The sequence below is a fragment of the Prionailurus bengalensis genome, chromosome B1, assembly GCF_016509475.1.
Source record: "Prionailurus bengalensis isolate Pbe53 chromosome B1, Fcat_Pben_1.1_paternal_pri, whole genome shotgun sequence".
NCBI classification, from domain to species: Eukaryota; Metazoa; Chordata; class Mammalia; order Carnivora; family Felidae; genus Prionailurus; species Prionailurus bengalensis.
Window position 1 is genome coordinate 160722717 of NC_057344.1, and position 20950 is coordinate 160743666.

At 43.2% G+C, this 20950-nt stretch overlaps 1 protein-coding gene and 1 pseudogene across 6 annotated transcripts in view; one reads left to right on the top strand and one right to left on the bottom strand.

Annotated features, from left to right (window-relative positions):
• The window catches only part of HOPX (HOP homeobox), a 30902-nt gene extending 13295 nt beyond the window's left edge, over window positions 1-17607 (top strand). For 2 of the 6 annotated variants that reach the window (XM_043604279.1, XM_043604271.1), the window contains exons 2-3: window positions 10112-10268; window positions 16815-17607. In XM_043604279.1, coding sequence (XP_043460214.1) covers window positions 10125-10268; window positions 16815-16892 — 222 coding nt within the window. In that variant the 5' untranslated portion in view covers window positions 10112-10124 and the 3' untranslated portion in view covers window positions 16893-17607. Of the gene's footprint in view, window positions 1-9271; window positions 9303-9419; window positions 9515-9609; window positions 9726-9800; window positions 10018-10111; window positions 10269-16814 lie in introns of those variants that run through there. The other 4 variants (XM_043604287.1, XM_043604308.1, XM_043604297.1 and 1 more) reach the window with 4 other exon arrangements.
• A 465-nt stretch (window positions 17608-18072) lies between these two features.
• Window positions 18073-19673, bottom strand: LOC122497347 (annotated as a pseudogene).
• Window positions 19674-20950: the final 1277 nt, after the last annotated feature.

Here is a 20950-nt window from a genome sequence, read left to right on the forward strand (position 1 = left end):
TTGTTGTAGCAGGGATGAGATTTCTGTATGCAATTCAAAAGATAGGAATCTACTCCATGCTGTTTCAGGCAGTAAGGACCAAAAGATTAGAAGGCTGGAAAGTTATTTTTTTCAATGTAATGTTTTGGTTTTGAACATGGTCAGTCCTCGTTGTTGAAAATACAAAACAGTGTTTTTCCAACTTATGTCCTAAATCAAGTCATGCCAGATGCCAATTGGTTAAGTTCAGGTCAGCAAATAATGAGCTCTATTAAGTGCCAGATACTCCTAATGAATGCTGGAGAGATATAAATGTTTAAGAGATGACATACCCCGCCCCCCCCCCCCCCACAGAAGAGCATATAATTTAGTGGGGAAGACAGGCCCAGGAACAAATTATTTTTTTTAAGTTTATTTATTTATTTCGAGAGAGACAGAGCATGTGCACATGGGGAAAGGGCAGAAGAGAGAGAGAAAATCCCAAGCAGGCTCCATGATGTCAGCACACAGCACGACGCAGGACTCAAACTCATGAACTGTGAGATCATGAAGTGAGCGGAAATCAAGAGTCAGACACTTAACTGACTGAGCCACCCTGGTGCCCTCAAATTATTTTAAAATGATTTCAATTTAGTCATTATTCTCTTACACCAACACAGCCTAGAAAAATCTACCCACCAACTCATAGAGTATTTGTTCCTACTTATATTTAACTCCTCGCTACTCATCTTCTGATCTATTAATGCTTCCTCATTAATAGATGAAAGGATAAATCGAGAAGTGGTGGTGAGAAATGAGCAAAAAAAAAAAATACCAACAACTAAATTCAAATCAACGCACAATGTAGAAGTGCTAATGAGAAAACATGCTTAAGATATGACATCCTCCACCCTTCTATCCCCACCTCGTTGGTTTTGAAAACTTCCATCCAGAGATACATCTTATGATGGAGCAATATAGACAGGTTTTGCTTTGCGTGTGTGTGTGTGTGTGTGTTTAAGGTTCTGATTTCAACCCTTGTGCTTTACCATTCCAGAAAAATTTTTTAAAGAAATTGGCTCAATAGGTTAAGTGTTCAACTTTGGCTCAGTTGTGAGTTCTCACAGTTTGTGAGTTCAAGCCCAACATTGGGCTGTCAGTGCAGAGCCTGCTTGTGATTTCCTCTCTCTCACTCTCTCTGCCTCTCCCCCACTCACTCATGAATGTGCTCTCTCTCTCAAAATAAACTTTAAAAAAATAAAAAGAAATTGCAACTCAGAAAGAGTGAAACTTATAAACTGTTCTTACCAACTTGCCACCCAAGAGACACTCCACTGAACGCCTAGCTCACAGTTATTTAAAGAACGATATCTTCCATAAGCAAGCACTTTATAGTTTAGGAATACTTCCCTACAATAATATCATATGAACTTTACAACAAAGCTTTGAGCTAGGTGAGGGTGTGTGTTACTATATCCCTTCTTTACATGAAAGAAATGGAGGCTTGGCAAAGTGATGTTTTGAATGATCAGTGATGTGGAAATGTTGGGGTTCAGAACCGATGGCCAAGAAAGAATTCTTGAGATGTCTTGTGTGCAAAAACACAGTTTTATTAAAGCACAGGAACAGGACCTGTGGGCAGAAAGAGCTGTACTGGGGTTGTGACAAATGATTAATTATATACTTTCAAGTTGGGAGGGGGTTAGGGATAGCATTAGGTCTCTACGAAATTTTGGAAGCAAGTTTTCCAGGACCTTGAGGGAGTTAGCTGTTGTTAAGAAAAGGTCATTTATTACTGTTTAATAAAACCTTAGTCATGAGGGGCACTTGGGTGGCTCCGTTGGTTGGGTGTCCAACTTCGGCTCAGGTCATGATCTCACAGTGTGGGTTCGAGCCCTGTGTCGGGCTCTGTGCTGATAGCTCAGAACCTAGACCCTTCTTTGGAGTCTGTGTCTCCCTCTCTCTCTGCTCATGCCCCACTCATGCTCTGTCTCTCTCTCTCAAAAGTAAATAAAAATAAAAACCTTAGTCATGAGACCCTTCAGATATATATCAGGGGGCCATATGCTTGGAGGATGATTGCTAACATATATTTGGGGGGTAGAGATAAAGGAAGTTTCCAAAGGAATTTTTATATATTAAAGGAGACTTATAGGATCTTGGAGGTCGGGATAATGTTAAGCTAATATTGCCTTTGGCCCTGAGCAAAGTATTAACATCCAGGCAGCTGAGTTCCTAGAGGAAGGTCACTATGCCAGTTTCAAAGACTTGTCAGTGGGCTGTAAGTAGCAAGGAAATTTAATTTTTTCTTTTGCCTTTGTTTCCCACATCAGTCAGTATTTGGGATTTCTAACTGCTTGTCCTCAGGACTATATTAACTCAAATTTCATTCTGCTCTTAATTCTGCTGGGTTTCCTGGAAGAGAGGTACTTCTAAGGCAAGAAGAAAGCGAATTAAGAGGAATGCCTGGAAAGTTGTAAGCTGAATTAGCAACTACACAAAGCACACATAAAAGGACACATCAGGGGCGCCTGGGTGGCTCAGTCGGTTGAGCATCTGACTTCAGCTCAGGTCATGGTCTCACAGTTTGTGGGTTCAAGCCCCTCATCAAGCTCTGTGCTGACAGCTCGGAGCCTGGAGCCTGCTTTGGGTTCTGTGTCTCCCTCTCTCTCTGTCCCTCCCCTGCTCGTGCTCTCTCTCTGTCTCTCAAAAATAAATAAAAATGTTAAAAAATTTTTTTAAAAAGCACACATCAGATATACAGAACTTAAAAGAAGCCCTTCATATTTTTAAGCCTTGGGTTTCCAGCTCCCAAGAGAGATGCAATCCCAGAGCAAGGCTGAAACATCGAAAACCAAACTGATGACCCCTTTGCCTGACAAACCTTGGTGGGGATAAGAGGTACTTGGGATGGTGTGGCCCTGGCCACTAGCTGGAATGGCAGGAACTCAAGTAGTTGTTGGCATCTCAGTCTTCCTGCCTCATTGAGTCAAGTGCAGCATGTTCTGGGAGAACAGCGTGCTTGTCATTGTGAGCTGGCAGGTGGTTCTGCATGTGCCCGAAGCTGTTACCCTGAGTCAAAATTTAAGAGCTCCGATCTTTTGGACAAACTTGAACAAATCTCCCCAGTTTATCTGCACCTCAAACAATGGAGTCAGAACAAAAGTTGAGGGGGGTGAGTTACCTTGGTGTTAAGTAGACACTAAGGCTTTCCCAGGAGGCATGTGGAGGTCTGCATGAAGGCTGCAGTAGCAGCAAAGGGGATGACGCTGGAGAGACCACAACAGGTCAGCAGTGCCTGTCCCACGCTGGGAAAGACTGGCTGCTGCCAGCTCCAGTTCTTCAGTAAATAACAGACAATGACTCACATTAGAGCTCAATGATGCAAATAGTTGATTCAGTGATATCTTAGAATCTGTGACATCAGTAGAGCATAAGGAGAACATATTTTAAAGGCATAAATCAATCTTGTTACTCACAACCCCACAAACTGCCTTTACTGCTAGAGCCAGAATTAAAAGTAGAATTCTGAGTCTTCCTCCAATGCTGCAGACAAGTTAGTTAACCTTTCTCAGCAGCAAAAGAGGACTAATTCCATTCTGATTACTAGGAGAGGATTGAGAGAAACCAAAAGAACAAATTGCTTTTGAACTGGAGCTCAGCATTCCATGCTCATGGTATGGCAGTCCAAACACTTGAGCACATTATTTGGTTTTACAGGTTTATACCTATTTTAAATCCACCACCTAGTAGTCTTTTTTAACACTTCCTGTCTATCCCTTCATCCTTTCTTCTTCTTCTACTGAGTCATTTAAAATCCATATCTGTTGTTTCCATTCGGAGACTTTGATATTCACTTTGGGTGGCGGTGGGGGAGTGGATCATTGATATGGTTAACATGTTTTATTTTGTTTTGTTTTGGTTTGTTTTGTTTTAAAGTTCAGAATCAAGTCCTGACTTCCAGGAGCTCTGTAGAAGGGAAAATAGGAACATTTCTAGCATAAGACAGACAAAAGATCTACCATAATTGGTTTTCCATACATCTTTTGTATTGTTTTTTGTGACCCATGGAAATAAACTAGCCTGGAGACAGAGTGTAAACTCTCAAAAAATACTTCAAATCTCCTGCTGGGCTGGAACAGGAAATGCTTTTAAACAGTAAACAGTAAACATATGGAACCTTTTAGCCCCAAGAACTTATGCAAGATGAAAACATAAATAGCTGTGAGAGGTTTAGATATTACTCATGGATAAAAAGAATACATAACAATTTTGGCAAAAAATAAGTTTGACAGCACACGTATCAATGAGGATGTAGACCAAAGGAAATGCTAGACACTGTTTGTAGGAGCACAATCTTGTTCAACAACTTTGGAAAAGAAGTTGATATCCTGTTGAAAAGTTAAAAGCCACGTATCTTATGACCTGTTTCACTCATGTATACCCTAGAGAAACCTCTTGGATGTGCTTCAGAAGGCATATGAAAAAATGTTCTGAGAGGCAATGTTCATAATATTAAAAAACTGAAAACAATCCAAATATCCACCAGCAGGAAAGGGCCTAAATATAGTATATTCACAAGATGGAAACACTACTGAATATGAATGAACTTCTCTACATGCAGAAATATGGATGCATCTTGAAAACATGTTGATGAAAAAAGCAATTCACAGAATAATTATGTATAGTATAGGGGTGCCTAGGTGGCTCAGTGGGTTGAGTGTCTGACTCTTGATTTTGGCTCAGGTCACTATCCAGGATCATGGTATCGAGCCCCACATCATGCTCCATACTGAGCATGGAGCCTGATTAAGACTCTCTCTCTCTCTCTCTCTCTCTCTCTCTCTCCCTCCTTCCCTCATTCTCTCTCTCTCTCTTTGCCTCTCTCCCCCACTTGCTCTCTCTCTCTAAAAAAATTTAAAAAAATAATATATATAGTTATATAATATAAAATATACTATATTTTAAATTATATACATACTATAAAATACACTATATTTTATATTATATATACTATATACTATATTACATACAGTATATAGTATATATATACACTATATACTATATTACATGTAGTATATATACACTATATAAAAAATATATGGTATATATAAAATATAGTATATATAAAAAATATATATAGTATAGTTTATACTACTTTTATACAACTCAAAAATATACAAAGCTAAAACAAATATGTTCTTTTAGGGATCCATACATAAGTGACAGAATCTAATTTAAAAGTCAAAGGAATGATTAATACAAAAATCAGAATTTTGATTTCCTCCAGGAGCAAATAAGCCAGAGGGTGGGATTGGGAAGGCAATGCAAGTAGCTTCCATAGTCTTGGTAATGATTTAATTCTTAAATTGAGCAGGGTTCATTAGGGTTAATTTATGCTTCATAACTCAAATGTATATTACAAATATCCTTTTGATACCTAATGATCTTTGAGTGGAAAATAAAAGTGTACACTTCCCTAATCTTCTGGGTAGACTTGATGGAAAACAACTTCCATGTTTTCCCTGAAAATGTAATTTGGTACCAATACAGATAAAACTCTGGGAAAGATGGATCATTAGTCTGATCAGGGATGTCTTTTTTAGAAAAAAAAGTTTCTAATTTCAACATACTAAATGCTTATTATAGAAAATGGGGAAAACCAGAGAAACATAAAGAAAAAAAGGTATACCATCTGTAGACCCACAATTTGTATATACACAATTTGTGTATACACAATTTGTGTATACAAATATACATTTGGTGTATTTGTAGTCTAATGTTCGGTTTTAAGTTCTAGTACACAATTCATCTATATAAATGATAACTTAATTTTAGCATTTTTCTGATTGGAAACTTTAAGAAATTAGAGAAGGATAATCATTTGTCAAGTTTTCCCAGTCCTTTCCACTATAATTTTTAACTTCTAAATCAATTACAGATATTTATATGAAAAGACGAAAGGAATCTTTCTTTCGATGATCTGTTGTCTTAGACTCTGATTTCAATGTAAAAATACGTTTTTCTGAAATATTTTTAAAAGGGTTTTATATTATTTCTAAAGTTCTGAAAGCAGGGAAAAATTTCTCATGATAATTCATAATTTGAAAGGCATTTTCCCCTTTCCTGACCATACGTGCAAAAGATTAATAGCATGGTGTCTAAATGTTTTTTTCCCAAGGTATATATTTTTTATTTTTAAAACTTTATTCCTTTAAAACTACCTCAACCTACACTCAAGTGTTGAGATGATTGACAGCATCAGAGGTAGAAGATATTTTAATGCATTTTTACAGCTATAAAGTATAAGAAGTTCTAAACACTTATCATTGATTTTAATGATGAAATTGTGAAATCTTATAGGAGCTGATATACTCTTTATATCTCTCCCACCCTGGATTCCTAAAATTGTTCTGATTCAGAAGGACTGTGGTGACACTGAACATTTAAAAAAAATTTTTTTTAATATTTATTATTTCTGAGACAGAGAGAGACAGAGCATGAGTGGGGGAGGGGCAGGGAGAGAGGGAGACACAGAATCTGAAACAGGCTCCAGGTTCCGAGCTGTCAGCACAGAGCCCAATGTGGGGCTCGAACTCACAAACCATGAGCTCATAACCTGAGCAGAAGTCAGTTGCTCAACTGACTGTGCCACCCAGGCGCCCCATGACCCTGGACATTTTTACAGGTGACTCTGAGTCCCCACCAGACATGAGTACTACTGCTCCATGCTTAAGGACATTAATCAAACAAAAAACAAAAACAAATACTCAAACTAAAATTCTCTTTTGAAAGCAGCCCTCATGTTAGCCTGGGAGGCAGATCAATATTCCACTCCTATCTGTCAACTTCTGGGAGACACTGAAAGCTTGGATGATGTCCCTTGCACCCTGTCCAGAGTAGTTCTGTAACTGATGAATATGAGAGACTCTAACCCCATCCAAAGACCCTCCACTTCTCTTGTGGATAGAAGAGCACATTATTTTTCTCACTTACGAAAATACTAAATGCTTCAAGAGCCCATTGCTTCCTGAAAGTCCACAGTGAATATAAAGGGGATTTGGGCTAAAGAAAATTGGGAGATGGCCCTAAAAAATGATTCAACGGCTTTTTTTCTCTTTTGGCCAGCTCACCATGGGACTGTTTCTGAGGAGTATCTACCACTGATAACCATTTGGTTTGATATTAATGGCTTTACAAAGAGACCAGATGGCTGGGAGAGGGAGAAAATGGTAAATATGAGCCCACAGCAATGTCAGAAGGTTACCAGTTTGTAGCACTCTCTGTGAGCTAGTTCATATAATAAATACCTTTAAAATAAATAACTACAGGCTTAGGGGATAAGGGTAAAACTGTCTAACCAGGTGTTGGAATTCATTTAGGAAAGAGCCAGCAGTTTTCATTTAACCTCTTGAAAAGATTTATGCATGGCCTTTCCAACCACAAAAGAAAACACAACCACAGGACAAATTACTCTTGAATGTTTCAGAAGATAGAACTATAACCACAGCAACAATAGAACTTATGCAGAGATTAAAGTTTAAGAAGCTTTAAAATATTTTTAGTTCTTTTCATCTGCAAGTGTTTAGACTACTTCAGAGAAGCTTTTCAACAGTTTCCTCACTGGAAAGAGTTGAGAAGTTTTATAAAGCCAAGTTTACTGGGGTGATTTGGTTTTTAAATTTCCTTTAAAAGAGAGGGAGAGAAGAAACCAAGTACCAGCTGCAAACACTTGTCCACCAAAGAGGACTGAGATAACAGAAACTGAGTTTTGTGGAGAAACAGTAGATAGATCTGACTATAGAGGTCAGATCTTTCGTCCTCATTTCTAGAAATCAAGCTTGTTTGTTTGGTGTACCTTGGAGAAATACGTACTTTCAAACAGACTGCCCACGAGTCTCCTTAGCAGCCGAGCAAGTCCAGTGGCCCTCAGCCAAGTAACCCAAGGGGTACTTCAAAGTCAACCGGAAGCTACCCATGAAACCTCATACAAAGTCCTGTAATAGGAAGTCACAAAAATATAAGAGAAAATGCACCTGCTTAAATGTAAGGACAGTAGCAGCCCTTGAGTTATTTAATAGCAAATATGTAACAGAGAGAAAGAAGTACATGCAGAACAGTCCTTGAACCTGAGTCCAGTTTAGAAATCCATACCTTTGGTTAGTATTTCTGAAGGACTGAGGATCCTACAAAGAAGCAAAAATTTCACGGAGAAGAGGCAGTATCATTGTGTCAATGGAATTAGCTGGAAACTTTCTGGGGTAAGAAATCAGAGGCTGTCATTTCCCCTCTCCTGTGTTCTTTTAGGCAAAATGAACAGTGGTGAGTGGTTCCAGTGGGCAGCTTTGGCTGGAATTGGTAATCTAGAAGACAGTCAATACTCATTCAAAAGCCCCTGCCTTTAAACTGTTGCCCTCCTGGTTTTTTCTGCCAAACTAAAGATATAATGGGCTGCTGAGAAGGGTCTCGCAGAGCACAGGACTGACACTGAAGCTAAGGCTTTTCCCTCCAGGGTGCTGGTCACTCACTGGGCAACGCTGGGATAGTGAGTCTTCCTGTGCCTCAGTCTCCCTGTGCCAACATCCTGGGCTGTTCCAGGAGAGGACCAGAGAAGTTAATCTCCAAGGTTCTCTCCAGTACTGAACTTCTGGGTCAAAGAAAAGGGGAGATAGGTGCCAACAGGAGAGGAGGCATTTCTGACCTGGCTTAAGCCTGTGAGCACTGTGACGGGAGCCATTGGTACAGATTTTTCAATGGGAGGGCACATAACACCCTAAAAACAGGAAGATTTCACTGTAATAGGACAAGTGCCTTGAGCCCAAGACTCTCTTACGGTAGAATGGCTTCTTGTCCTACCTGAAAGCCTCTTCAAGTGGCCCAGAGGAGAGGTAAAGACATTTATTAGGGAGCACAAGCTGCAGGTCACAGTAGAGAAGGTTGTAACAGCATCAGGTACACTATGCAGGTAGATCAGTGAAGTGTGGCTCCTCTCCAGGCACCAACCACATCAAAACCTGCTCAGGATTATGCTGGATGATTTTGCAATTGTTTGTTTAAACAACAAACCAACGTGATTCCCACACTTGTGCATGTCTTTTACTGTCAGCAAAGTCAAGTCCTGACCTGTTTGCACCAAACCCTCAGCCAAGGTCTTCAAGACTGTAACTTCCTACACCTCCCTACATCTTAAATTGTGAGAAGGGGGAGGAGGGGTGCACATCTGCCTTGTTTGTTTGGTTGGTTTTGTTTCGTTTTGCCCCAGCTCAGAGGCTATTTAAGTATGGAAAGGGTGCAGCAGGAAGTCGAGTTACCCAGAATTTGCTAAAGCGATGTTTGGCTCTGAAGTAAGGAAAATACGAGAGACTTTGAAGTTGGTAATGAAGCGGGCTCTCGACCACGTACGCCCTGCTACAATGTCCAGACAGCGCTAGGCAGTGAACCGCGCGTTGAGGGGAGGCTGTGGATTCTCGGCTTTAGTTAGAAAAACGGGGGTGGAGGGGTGGGAGGGATGGCGAAGCAGGCTGCAGACTGCAGAGTGACTCACACAAGCCCTCAGGTGAGCATTTCTCCTGATGCTCTCAGCTACCGGCCTTGAGAACTCCAGGAGGGAACGACGTGAAAGGGGGAGATGAAAAGTGCTGCTCCAGGAGCCCCCCCCCCCCTTTAAGAAGTAACTGCTGTCCGGGTCATTTCTTTGTAGTAGGGCTGGGGTGTACAGCCCTCCTAGGCTAAACCACGTTAGAGACAGAACGACGCGTTCCAGTGAGGTGTGTCCCCACCCCCGCGATCTGTCAGGGCTGTCCCTTTGAAGGCGATTTTCAAAACCGCCGCCGAGCCTCCTCCGCTCGTTCCTGGGAGCCTCCGGGCCAGGAGGGCGCGTCATCGTCCTCCGCCGCCCCGGCCCCGGGCCCCGCGGAAAGTTGCCGTGAGAACCGCCGGGCAGGCCCGGAGGCCGGAGGACGCGCGGCTCTGCGGTGGGACCCTTCGGCGCGCCCGGCCAGGAGCCCGGGGACCCGCGCGACCGTGCGCCCGCGGAAGGGGACAGCCCCGCGCGCAGAGGTGCCGGGCCGGCCGCGCCCGGGATCTCCGTCCCTCCGCACGACCCGTCCGCCCGCGGCCTCGCTCACCGCCGCCGCTCCTTCCCTCCCCGCAGGCGCGCCGAGACCATGTCGGCGGAGACCGCGAGCGGCCCCACCGAGGACCAGGTGGAGATCCTGGAGTACAACTTCAACAAGGTCAACAAGCACCCGGACCCAACCACGCTGTGCCTCATCGCGGCCGAGGCCGGCCTTTCCGAGGAGGAGACCCAGGTGAGCCCCGCACGCGCCCCGACCCCCTGCCCGCCGCGGCCGTCTCGCGAATGCGGGGTCCCCCTCGCGCTCGACTCCCACCTCGCCGCCCTCCCCCTATCTTCCGTCGCTACTGCCGGCACCCCGGGAGTTCAAACCCCGCTGCGCTCCACCGCCGCATCCCAGCTTCCCGGCTCCGAGGGCGCCCCGTCTGCCCCCCAGTCCCAGCTCCCCCAGGAACCATTCAGAAACCTCACGATCACCCTTCCTTCTCCGTGCGTTTCCACTCTCCCCACCGCCCGGGAGAAACGCGCTGTTCTCTCTCCAGGTTAGGAGCTGCGTCCCTGGTCCACTCTCACCGCCCCCCCCCCCCACCCGGCACCGCCACTCTTCTCCCCTGGGCTGTGGGCGCAACTTTCGGAAGAGGTGCCTGCTTGCGCTCTCTGAGCCCAGCGCCCTCAAATCCATTCTCGGCCAGAGTCTCAAAGCTGGAAGGCACCTTAAACGATCAGCTATAAACTCCGTCCTGGCTTTGGCAACCCAGGAAACTAAGGCCAAGAGGGAGAGAACCGCCAGGATGGCAAGGGTCTTTAAGCTTGCTCTTTCTACCCGGTCACATTGCAGCTTCCCCTTAGCTGCAGAGCTAACATTGCATATATTGAGGGAGATTTCACATTTTAAAAAATTCCAGTCTTTTTTCTGGAGTTTTCCAAGAAGGTAAGCATCTGACATCACGACTGAAGGGAGTGGAAGCAGATGTCCCTTTAAGTGCATTAGATTGATGTATCTATTTTTAAAAGCACCTGTGTTATTGGGAAATTTGTTTAGGGTAGATGGTGAATGCAACAATGCCCATGATTATTAACCTTCAGGTGCAATGTTGACCCCTTCAGCTGCCTGTTTTTTAAAACCCTGTCCAGAGTTTATCTGACTTCTATTTTCCCTTTGGTCATGGAAAGACAATTAGTTATGCATGAAGATACTACTACTTGGAACCACTCTAGCATCTCTCCCACAGGAGCCCAAAGCACTTCCACACTCCTAGTCTCAACTCTAGAGACATTCTCATTCTTCCCATTTTATAGATTAGAGCATCAAGCACTTTGACCTCTCCTCATCTCGAATCATACTTAGGTGAGGCTTTAAAGCTTGTAAAGGGTGCTTCAGTGTATCTTCAAACCAAGACCCTGGACCCCAAGTCTAAAATGACTTTTACTAATTAAGCCAGATGCACTTTGGAGAAATTGCCCATAGAAAATCCTGCTGTTCCTAGGTCAGATAGAAAGTCAAGTGTATCTGTTTTTAGCAAAGGGAATAGCTGTCTAACCAGAACTTAATGGAAGGTGACTTACTGTAACCCAAGTCTAACAGTTCATGTTTCTTGGAACCCCCTGAGGAGGCAGCCTGCTGAAGCTTTATCATTTAAAATCCCACACTATATGTAGAAAAGAAGAGTGATCACAGAGATAAGAACTCATCTATTAAAAAGAAGGCTGCAGATTTATTGTGGGCACTGTACCAACTAGGGGTCTGAGCTCTTCTCAGTCTCTAATTCCACCACAGATCACCCTTACCTGTAAGGCAGAATAATTATGTTGCCCTTTGTGATGACTGATACTTGCCAGGTATTGTTCCAGTCACCCTCCAAGTATTAAATCACTTGTCACAACAGTGCTATATGGTAGGTACTATTAGCTCAGTTGGACAGATAAGAGAACCAAGGCACAGAAAGGTTAAGAAACTGGCCCAAGGCCACAACTAGGAAGTAACTAGAATTTGAACCATGGCAGTCTGAGTCACAATCCAGACTCCTGACTACCTTGTTGTCTTGAGAGAGAGAGAGAGAGAGAGAGAGAGAGAGAGAGAGGGAGGAGAACCAACTTGGAGAGGGAGGGGAGGACTGAAAATTCAATTTACATTGTATTTCTTGCCAGGGGGGTGGGGTGGGGTGGGGTGTGGGAAACCATACATTACACCACAGTCATCCTGGCTATGTTCAATCTTTTCTTGAGATTCACCTTATATGAAAGAACTGAAATGAAATCAGGTGAGGGGCAGGAAGAAAGAAAGGGCACCTGATTCTTTCTGTGATTGAGGTCAATTCAGACTTGTGATGCAAGGTTCACCTGCCCCCTTGGGCAGCTTTTCTCCATTGCCTCTCTTCTGCCCTCCTCAGATGAGCAAATGGCAGATGCAACCCTGAAATGAATGGGTGTGAGGTGAGTCACCTCAGAGCAGGGGTTCTGGCTTCCTTTTCCTGCCATGGGGCCACCACCTTCTTCCTCCCTGAGGCTGCCACAGCTCTGCTTGCCCCACCCCCACCCCCCCAACAGCCTTCCTGTGTAGATGCACAAAGCATCTGAGACCCCAGAGCTCAGAGGGAGATAAAATTTAGCAAGTTCAGGGGAAGAGTCTTCCTCGGGGTGTCTGCCCTCTGTCACTCCTTCCTTGGTTGGGTCTCATTTTCCAACTTCCCATCCTTTCCACCCAAACGCTTTCCCAGCTCACCCCACCCCCGTGTGCACTGGTTGGTAAGAATGGTTTCTTCTTTAATCTTCTCAAACAACACTTATACTTTGAAAAGTGTCTTCTGGAGATATAATGCCGAATGTTGAACTTCCAGGTGTATATAAAATTATTTTTATTTCTGGAAGGTTTTGCAGGGACTCTTTAAATAACTCCATGAAGGCCAGGGTCTACTGGGCTTACATATAAGCTGTGTCTGGTATCAGCACATCCCCTATTTCTATTCTTTATCTGTATTGCCCCTTTCCACAGGGAAAGATCACCAAAGCCAAAATAATATTTATTTCTCATGCCTGATCCCTCACCCCTAACACCACCCACCTCCAGAATTGGAATCATATCCTTCAATTTCATAGAACAAGTACTACTTTAGTAGAAGACAAAGAAGCATGAGATGCTTCTGTGAGATAGTTAACTAAAGCTGATTCACATTGCTAATACTTTGGCAGGGCCAAGAGGGACTAGAAGTTTGAACCATTCTCTGGGGGCTCTGATGACCTCTGTATGACTGTCCCATCCTAGGACAATGTTCTTCTCTGCTATGGGGAGATACCTGTAGGAATTGAGAGTGAGGTGAATGGTGCTCTGATGTTTAACTTTTTAAGTTGCATTTGCTGGGATCCTAGGATCGGTTTTTCTCATGACAGTAAAAAGATATCTCCTACATTTAAATTAGATAAACCTTACAGAATCCTAACCCCTGTGCCTCTCTTATTTTTAAGTCAGTGTGAGAAGGGGCTGGGAAAGCTCTTCTATCAGTCCCGTGGGAGGTCGGGAAGATCTGCCATTTTCTATTATCACTGATTCAAGCTAGTGTAGTTGGCGTTGGTTCTTAGAGAGGTTTCCAGTATTTTTTATCTCCTCTTAATGCCCTGGGACTATTCCCAGAACTCAGTGGTTTTAGTTGTTGGCCATTTTATCAGTGGAATAAAAACCTCTAAAGGTCTCCCCGTGAAAAGAAGAAAATGTTAGTTACTAGAGAAAAGGACAGGAACAATATTATTTTGCCTCAACCCCTCCCAATCACAGTGTCTAATTATCATCTCTTCACTCAGAGTAAATAAATCTCCATCAATGGGGTGAGGTAATGAGGGCATTCATTTATAAGCCAATGAGGGATGAATGTCTTTCCCAGGGGATGACTGAAACAAGAGAAGGATAAAGCCAGGTGGAAAATTAGTATTGATGTGAGTGAGATGTGATAAGGTTCAGCTCTTAAGGGGAAAAGAAGCAAGCAAGGTGTTTAGTGGTTTTTGTTGGAGAGCAGCTGGCTTGCTAAATTATAATAAACATACTTGATTTAAAATATAAAATCTTTAGAAAAGCGTTGAGCTTTTCTTGAACCTCGTCCCATCCCCCAACACTAGGGTTCACTTTGTTAGGCATTTGGATGCCAACTCTACAATTGACAAATGTGGTCCTTGCTGAAGTTATTTTTGGTAACTGTACATTAATATTCATTACTAGTAGAAAGGTATGGGTGGCTCTTCTGAATAAGGCCAGCTCAATCATTTTGTCTTAAATGAATCCTGATAGAAAATGAAACTTTCCTCCTCCAAGTTTTAATTAGTCAGTCTTGAAAACGTGGCCATTTATTCAGCCCTAGTAACTGGAAATCCTATTGAATCAGACCTTGTAGCCTCCAAACCCCCACAGAGCTACCTCATTAGTGAAACTAGAGCCATGCTGCTCCCACATCAGATTCCAGAGTTAACTAAACACACGCAGATTACAGAAGAAAATGCACCTACCATTAGCAATAGAACTTTGGTTAAAGCCACCAAAGTTACATGAGTTCTCTTCTCCCTAAAGTTAGTGATCTCCAGGAACAGAAAATGGCACCTGGAGAGCAACCTTCAGAGAAGTCTCCCCTACAGGTAGTCTGCTGCCCCTGGTTTTAGACTACTTTTCCCTGCTGCCACCCCACAGTACAAAGTATAAGACAACTGGTCTTGACAGCCTTGTAAGGCATTTTAGTGTGTAAACTCTGTTGTACAGTTAGGGCAAGTTATAAGTATGGTCCCATGCTCTTCAGCCAGCTTAGCTTTAGTGCAGAGCCCTAAATGGTTCTGTGGCCCCACTCCCTTTAGCTCTACAGGCCTTGACACCTAGAAGCACTCCTTCCCCAGTGGTTCTCACCCTTTCTTCTGATCTTGGGCTTATGCTGAACTGCCTTTCAGTTCCCTAGATCTCTGCGGAGATGAGACCTTCCCCAGCATGACCCTAGAGCCCACCCTATTTGTCCTGAGGTTGAATCTGCATCTGGCCATACTAAGTCTGAGCCCTCTGGATATTTCTTACCATACCATCTCCATCAGCACAGCACAGGTCTGGTGTCCATCCTATAGCTGTGTTCTTTCTGCTTCTTTTCTGTGCCTTCATGTACTTACCTCTAGAATAGGTGAATTTAAAAAACCCCAGAAAGGACAGTAAAGACCCTCTAAGCTTACCTCTTGAGTTGAACTGACTGGCACTGTTTTTAAGGAGCTTCCTCAAGTTCTCATAGCCAGTTGATCACTATAGAGCTTCCTATTGGTAGGACTCGGGACTACAGAGCCCCCAGTGGTCACCTACCCAAGCAACTTGCCTGTTTATACCAGCGTGACATGAAAATATCATCATTCTCAATGTATGCCATGATGTGTGAAAGGCTGGGAAACAGAAGAATAAAGCCTGGCGGTCTGACTTCCCACAGGACCCTCTGATTCATCCTCTCCCATGAGGATCAGTACATGCTGCTTGTTTCCTCACTAGTTCCTCTTCAACATTGTTTTTTCAGAAATCCCAGTTTCCTCCTGGACAACCTGATCCATACCCTAGCCTATTCCCAACCCTTATCTCCTCTTATCTCCTCTTCTTCTCTTTGCAGAACCCTCCACCCCTCAGTAGCATAATAAAAGGCAGCCCCACAACATAAAAAAGTGTTTTAGGGGCACCTGGGTGGTTCAGTCGGTTAAACGTCTGACTTTGGCTTAGGTCATGATCTCACGGTTTGTGAGTTTGAGCCCCGCATCGGGCTCTGTGCTGATAGCTCAGAGCCTGGAGCTTGCTTCAGATTCTGTGTCTCCCTCTCTGTCTGTCTCTCCCCTACTCACACTCTGTCTCTGTCTCTCAAAAAATAAACATTAAAAAAATTTATTTAAGTGTTTTAGCCCTCACAGGGTATCATGTCTAGAAGCATCCCATCTGGGGCCTTCCCTAAATCCATGGTCTCTTGTGTGAGATGAGAATATCTGGGTCACACAGAGCTAGAAGATTCTGAGTAAACTGGGAGGACCCACTCTACTCTCACTGCTCAGCAGCCCTGCAGCAGGAAAGTTTGGGCTAATCTATTCCATGGATCCCCAAGAAGTGCCCTGAGGTTGCCCAGTACTCTGCTTTCCATTCATTTTATTTAACCAGTACTTACTAAGCACCTCTAATGACCAGGGTCCTTGATGACATCACCACACATGGCTGAGATATAGTGGCTATAGAGATTTATCTGGGGCATCAAGGAGATGCTTCAATTTCTTTCTTTCATTCAAGTAACACTAATTAATCTCTGTTAAGCCCTTGTGCTAAGGGCCTAAGTATGCAATCAATGATGATAAGATGAATACAGTCTCTGCTTTCATGGACCTTCTAGAAGGAAATGTAGACTGCAAACAAGTGAATAAACATAGTAATTCCAGATATTAAAAATTCTGTGAAGGTAACAAAGTATTAAAATAGAGAATAAGGAGATGAGTGGAGAACCCATTTTAGATCAGGTGGTTAGGGAAGCCTTTGTCGAGCAGGTTCTATTTAAAAAGAGACCTGAGGATGAGAGGGAGATCATCAGGTAAAGCATGAAGATAGAACATGCTAAGCATAGGAAATAGCATGTGCAAAGGTCCCAAAGCAGGGAAGACAAGTATCACAATGAGAAAAACCATTCCCATGGACACATTCCTTGCTCCTCCTTTCCAGCTAGACCACAGAGGCTACCTTGTAGAAAGGGAAGGGATGTTTCACTTGTTTAGTATGTGACAAGTAATTTTATACATTTCCCTCCTCCAGAAATGGTTTAAGCAGCGCCTGGCTCAGTGGCGGCGGTCGGAAGGCCTACCCTCAGAGTGCAGATCCGTGACAGACTAAGGAGATGGTGGGCACCAGCAGCTTCCCTCCATGAAGACCATCTGCTGTTTCTCTCCTCAGCTTAACCAGGCTTTTTTGGTTTTTCAGTGTAGTGCTGTGTGTTCCATTGTTAGCTGTCCTGCTATTTAACACAATGTTGTATTTTTTAAATGTACATAACTAGAAAAGAAATAACAATAGGAAGCTATATGTAGCTTCTGTGTAAAGAAGTGTCTTGGCTGGAAAGTGGTGGGGCTTGCATTTCCCTTTGGGTCTTGATGATAGATGGTGTGAAAATCATTTGGTTTGCTTCCGACCATCACCTCCCAGTACCAATTTTTTTTTGCCATCCATTTCAGAGTAGGCAAGGCCTCTGTTGAAAGGATAACATGACCAAGGAGGGGGAGCATTTCCTTCCAATTCTACTTTCCTAAGTGGTTTTCCTTATGTTGCATTTAATACATTGAAATTAAGTGAGAATACAGAGGGAGATTTGAGTCATTTGGATTTCATAAAGCACTTCCTTGGATTATAGCTGCATCAACTTGGAAAGAACCCAGTTAGGCTGGAAGACAGAAACTCCACCTGGCAGAATATCAAGTAAGAAAAAAATCCACAAAAGTCTTGAATTTACCTTATTTAAATGCATTTGTTAAATGTATTTTACTAAACAAAATGAACTGCTTTTTGTCTCTGAAATGATATTCTAAATAAAAGCCTTTTTGTTGAAAATGCATTGAGTCCTCTCCAGATTTTTAACCAAATAAGCATATCAAAGAGAAACAAAATAGCTCCAACACAGGAGCAGACTGACAAAAGAGCTGTCATTTTCTAAGTCCTTGCTACTCAAAATGTGGTCCAGGCCTGGCATCATCAGCATTAGCTGCAAGCTTCTGAGAAATGCAGAATCTTAGACTTCAATCCAGACGTACTGAATCTGGACCCGCATTTTTAACAAGGTCCCCAAGTGGTGTATATGCACACGTGAGGGTGAGCAGCACATTCTCTCACAGACCCTACAGGCAATTTGTGTCCATTTTCTATTACAGCACATTAAATACCTAAATAGTCTATCAGTTAAGAGTGTATTTGATTACATGGACCAGTAACTCAATTACGATGTATTAACCAAATAGGCTTTTTTATTTAATTGATTACATGATTGTTTTTATATGGGACAGCAGCAGGTAAGTGACTCCCTGATGTTGCCAAGGACCTATGGTCATTCTTTCTTCCTACTTTGTCATCTTTAACATGTAGATTTTGTGTTCATGGATACCAGGTGGATGGTTGGCCATTGAGTCTGCATTTCAAACAAAAAAAAAAGAGGGGGAGGGGCAAATGCCAGCTAAGTCTCTGCCCTTTACAAAAGGTTTCTTGGAGGCCCCCACTTAGCAACTTTCACCTACATCTCATTGGCCAGAATTGAGTCACATGGCCATGCCTAAATGCAAGGGAGGCTAGGAAAGTGAACATTTTTAACTGGGCATATTGCTGCCTTGAACAAAACAGGGTTCTGTTGGTTAGAAAGAAGGAGAGGGTAGATATTGGAAAGACCACTAGCAGGGTCGGCCAACCCAACCTGGAGTGACAGTAGTCTACACTTCTGAACTCTTACCCACAATGCAGGCACAATTTTTTTCGATCTTTAAAATAAAGAGCCCAGAATAAGAAACACTAACAGTCATTCAATATACAAATGTTTACAAGATCCCATTAAACGTCCTTGGCAAGCTTCCTCTCCCTTTACCTTAAGACATTTCTTCTGTAAACAACACACAGCAACCCAGGGTCTGAAAGAATAGCCTCATCTGGCATGTTCCCCTGCAACCTAATTAGTGGTGCCCTCAGCATCTCTCAGCACCAGGACTGGATGCTGACATCACTTTCTGGAAAGAATAAAAGGAGAAGGTGGAGATGAGGCAAGGATGTGTGCACATAATAAATACCTGCATAGAGAGAACTTTCTTTACTTTCACAGACAGTGGCTAACAGAGAGGAAAAAAATGACTCTGGGCAAAGCAGATGCAGAGCATAGTGATTTACCCATGTCAGGTCCCGAAAGAGACACTAAACCATGTCTAAGACCCACGTCAGAAGTCTTTCTAGCACACCAGAGACATGATTCAAGAACAATGCACCCAAGACAAGAGGTGTTAACCAGTTGGGCAGAGAGTATACCTTGGCACCAAGAAGCACCATCTGTGACAGAAGGATCACTTCCTGTGTTCACCAGGCCCAAGAGTCAAGAATGGCACATGCTGGGAGAAAATGAAATTCTGTGTCCTTTTAATTAATTAACTAGTTTGTTTAAACAAGTGCCAAGTTTTTTATTTACTCATTTCTTGCATTTGAAGTACTCCTTGATGGTATCCTTGGCTTGAGAGTCTTTGTCGTAGTCCTGAGCTACCACACAACTGCAACCAACCGTTTTCTGGTTTTCCCTCTCCAACAGTTTTATAGAGGCCTACCCATTCCCTTAGTTTTGTGTTGTCATCAACCTTAATTAGGTGGATTTGGTGTTCAGCACAAAGGGCCTCCACCAACTTGACATACATTGGCTCATCACAGTCGGATGCAAGCACACCAGATGGGCTTGGTGCTTGTCTAAGGCTTCGGCAGCTTGGGAATTCCCTGTGCTAGGCCATCATAGATGAGGCCAGTCTTCAGCACTTCTGGTAAAGCAGTATCAACTTCTATTATACCACCAGCTGCAATGCCTTCCTTGCCCCTGGTGGTGGGGAAGAGGTAGAGGTGAATCTTGAATGTACTAGAGCCTCTGCTTTGGAGGCTCAGCAGTGACAGGGAAAGTCAGTGCCCTTGTAAATACAGATTTGTTAATAATACTAACCTTCCTGAGTTTACTCTTTCAACTGTAATACAAGGATGGAAATACTCTGCTTCAACAAAAGCATTTTGTAAATAGTAATAATAATTACTATTGCTATAAAGTGCTAACAAGAATGGGGCAAGGATCATTTTGATGCCTGAGAGAAGTCTTAATGAGAACACAGACCTGTATGAGAACCCAGACCTGTATGTGTCCCCTGTATGGGCCACACACCAAAGTGATAACACCCACCCCAGACTGAGAAAAACTGCACAATCCCTCTTTCTTCACCTGGTGTCCCAGTTCTGCTATTGCATATAGTGTTGGCTGCTTAGACCAGTAATACTCCAAACACCTTTCTCTTTTGCCACCTTTCTCTGGCAAGGCTGTAGAGGCTGGAAAATTGAAATACTCATTTTTCTAACCTCACTTGGAGCTGTGGTGGTCATGTGATACCCTCTGGCCAGTGAGGCTTAGGATGAAGATTTGGGTGGGGTTGGGAAGGTGGGAAGCTTGTGGGAAGAGTTTTGCATTTCTTGGTAAAGAGCACAGGGGCAGCAGGCTCTGTTTTTCCTTGTTTGCCTTGAACCAATTTGAATTGTTAATTGTGGAAGTAGAGATAAGTAAAAAACAGAAACATATAATAAAACCAACAAAATGCATAAAATTTACCCATGATTCCTCTACCCAGAGGTAACCTCTTATTAACTTCAATATTATGGTATATTGAGGGGAGACATGTTTTTAACGTGGTTTTTTAAAAATTGTTTGTTTGTGGGGCGCCTGGGTGGCGCAGTCGGTTGAGCATCCGACTTCAGCCAGGTCACGATCTCGCGGTCCGTGAGTTCGAGCCCTGTGTCAGGCTCTGGGCTGATGGCTCAGAGCCTGGAGCCTGTTTCTGATTCTGTGTCTCCCTCTCTCTCTGCCCCTCCCCCGTTCATGCTCTGTCTCTCTCTGTCCCAAAAAAAATAAATAAACGTTGAAAAAAAAATTAAAAAAAAATTGTTTGTTTTGAGAGAGAGAGAAAAAGGGCACCAGTAGGGGAGGGGCAGACAGACAGACAGACAGACAGAGATGGAGAGAATCCCAAGCTGGCTCCTCACTCACAGCACAGAGCCTGACATGGGGTTCAGACTCACAAACCATGAGATCATGACCTGAGCCGAAACCAAGAGTTGTCTGTTAACTGACTGAGCCACCTCAGTGCCCCAAGTTTTTGATGTTTTATATCAGAAGTTCCCAGGGTCAC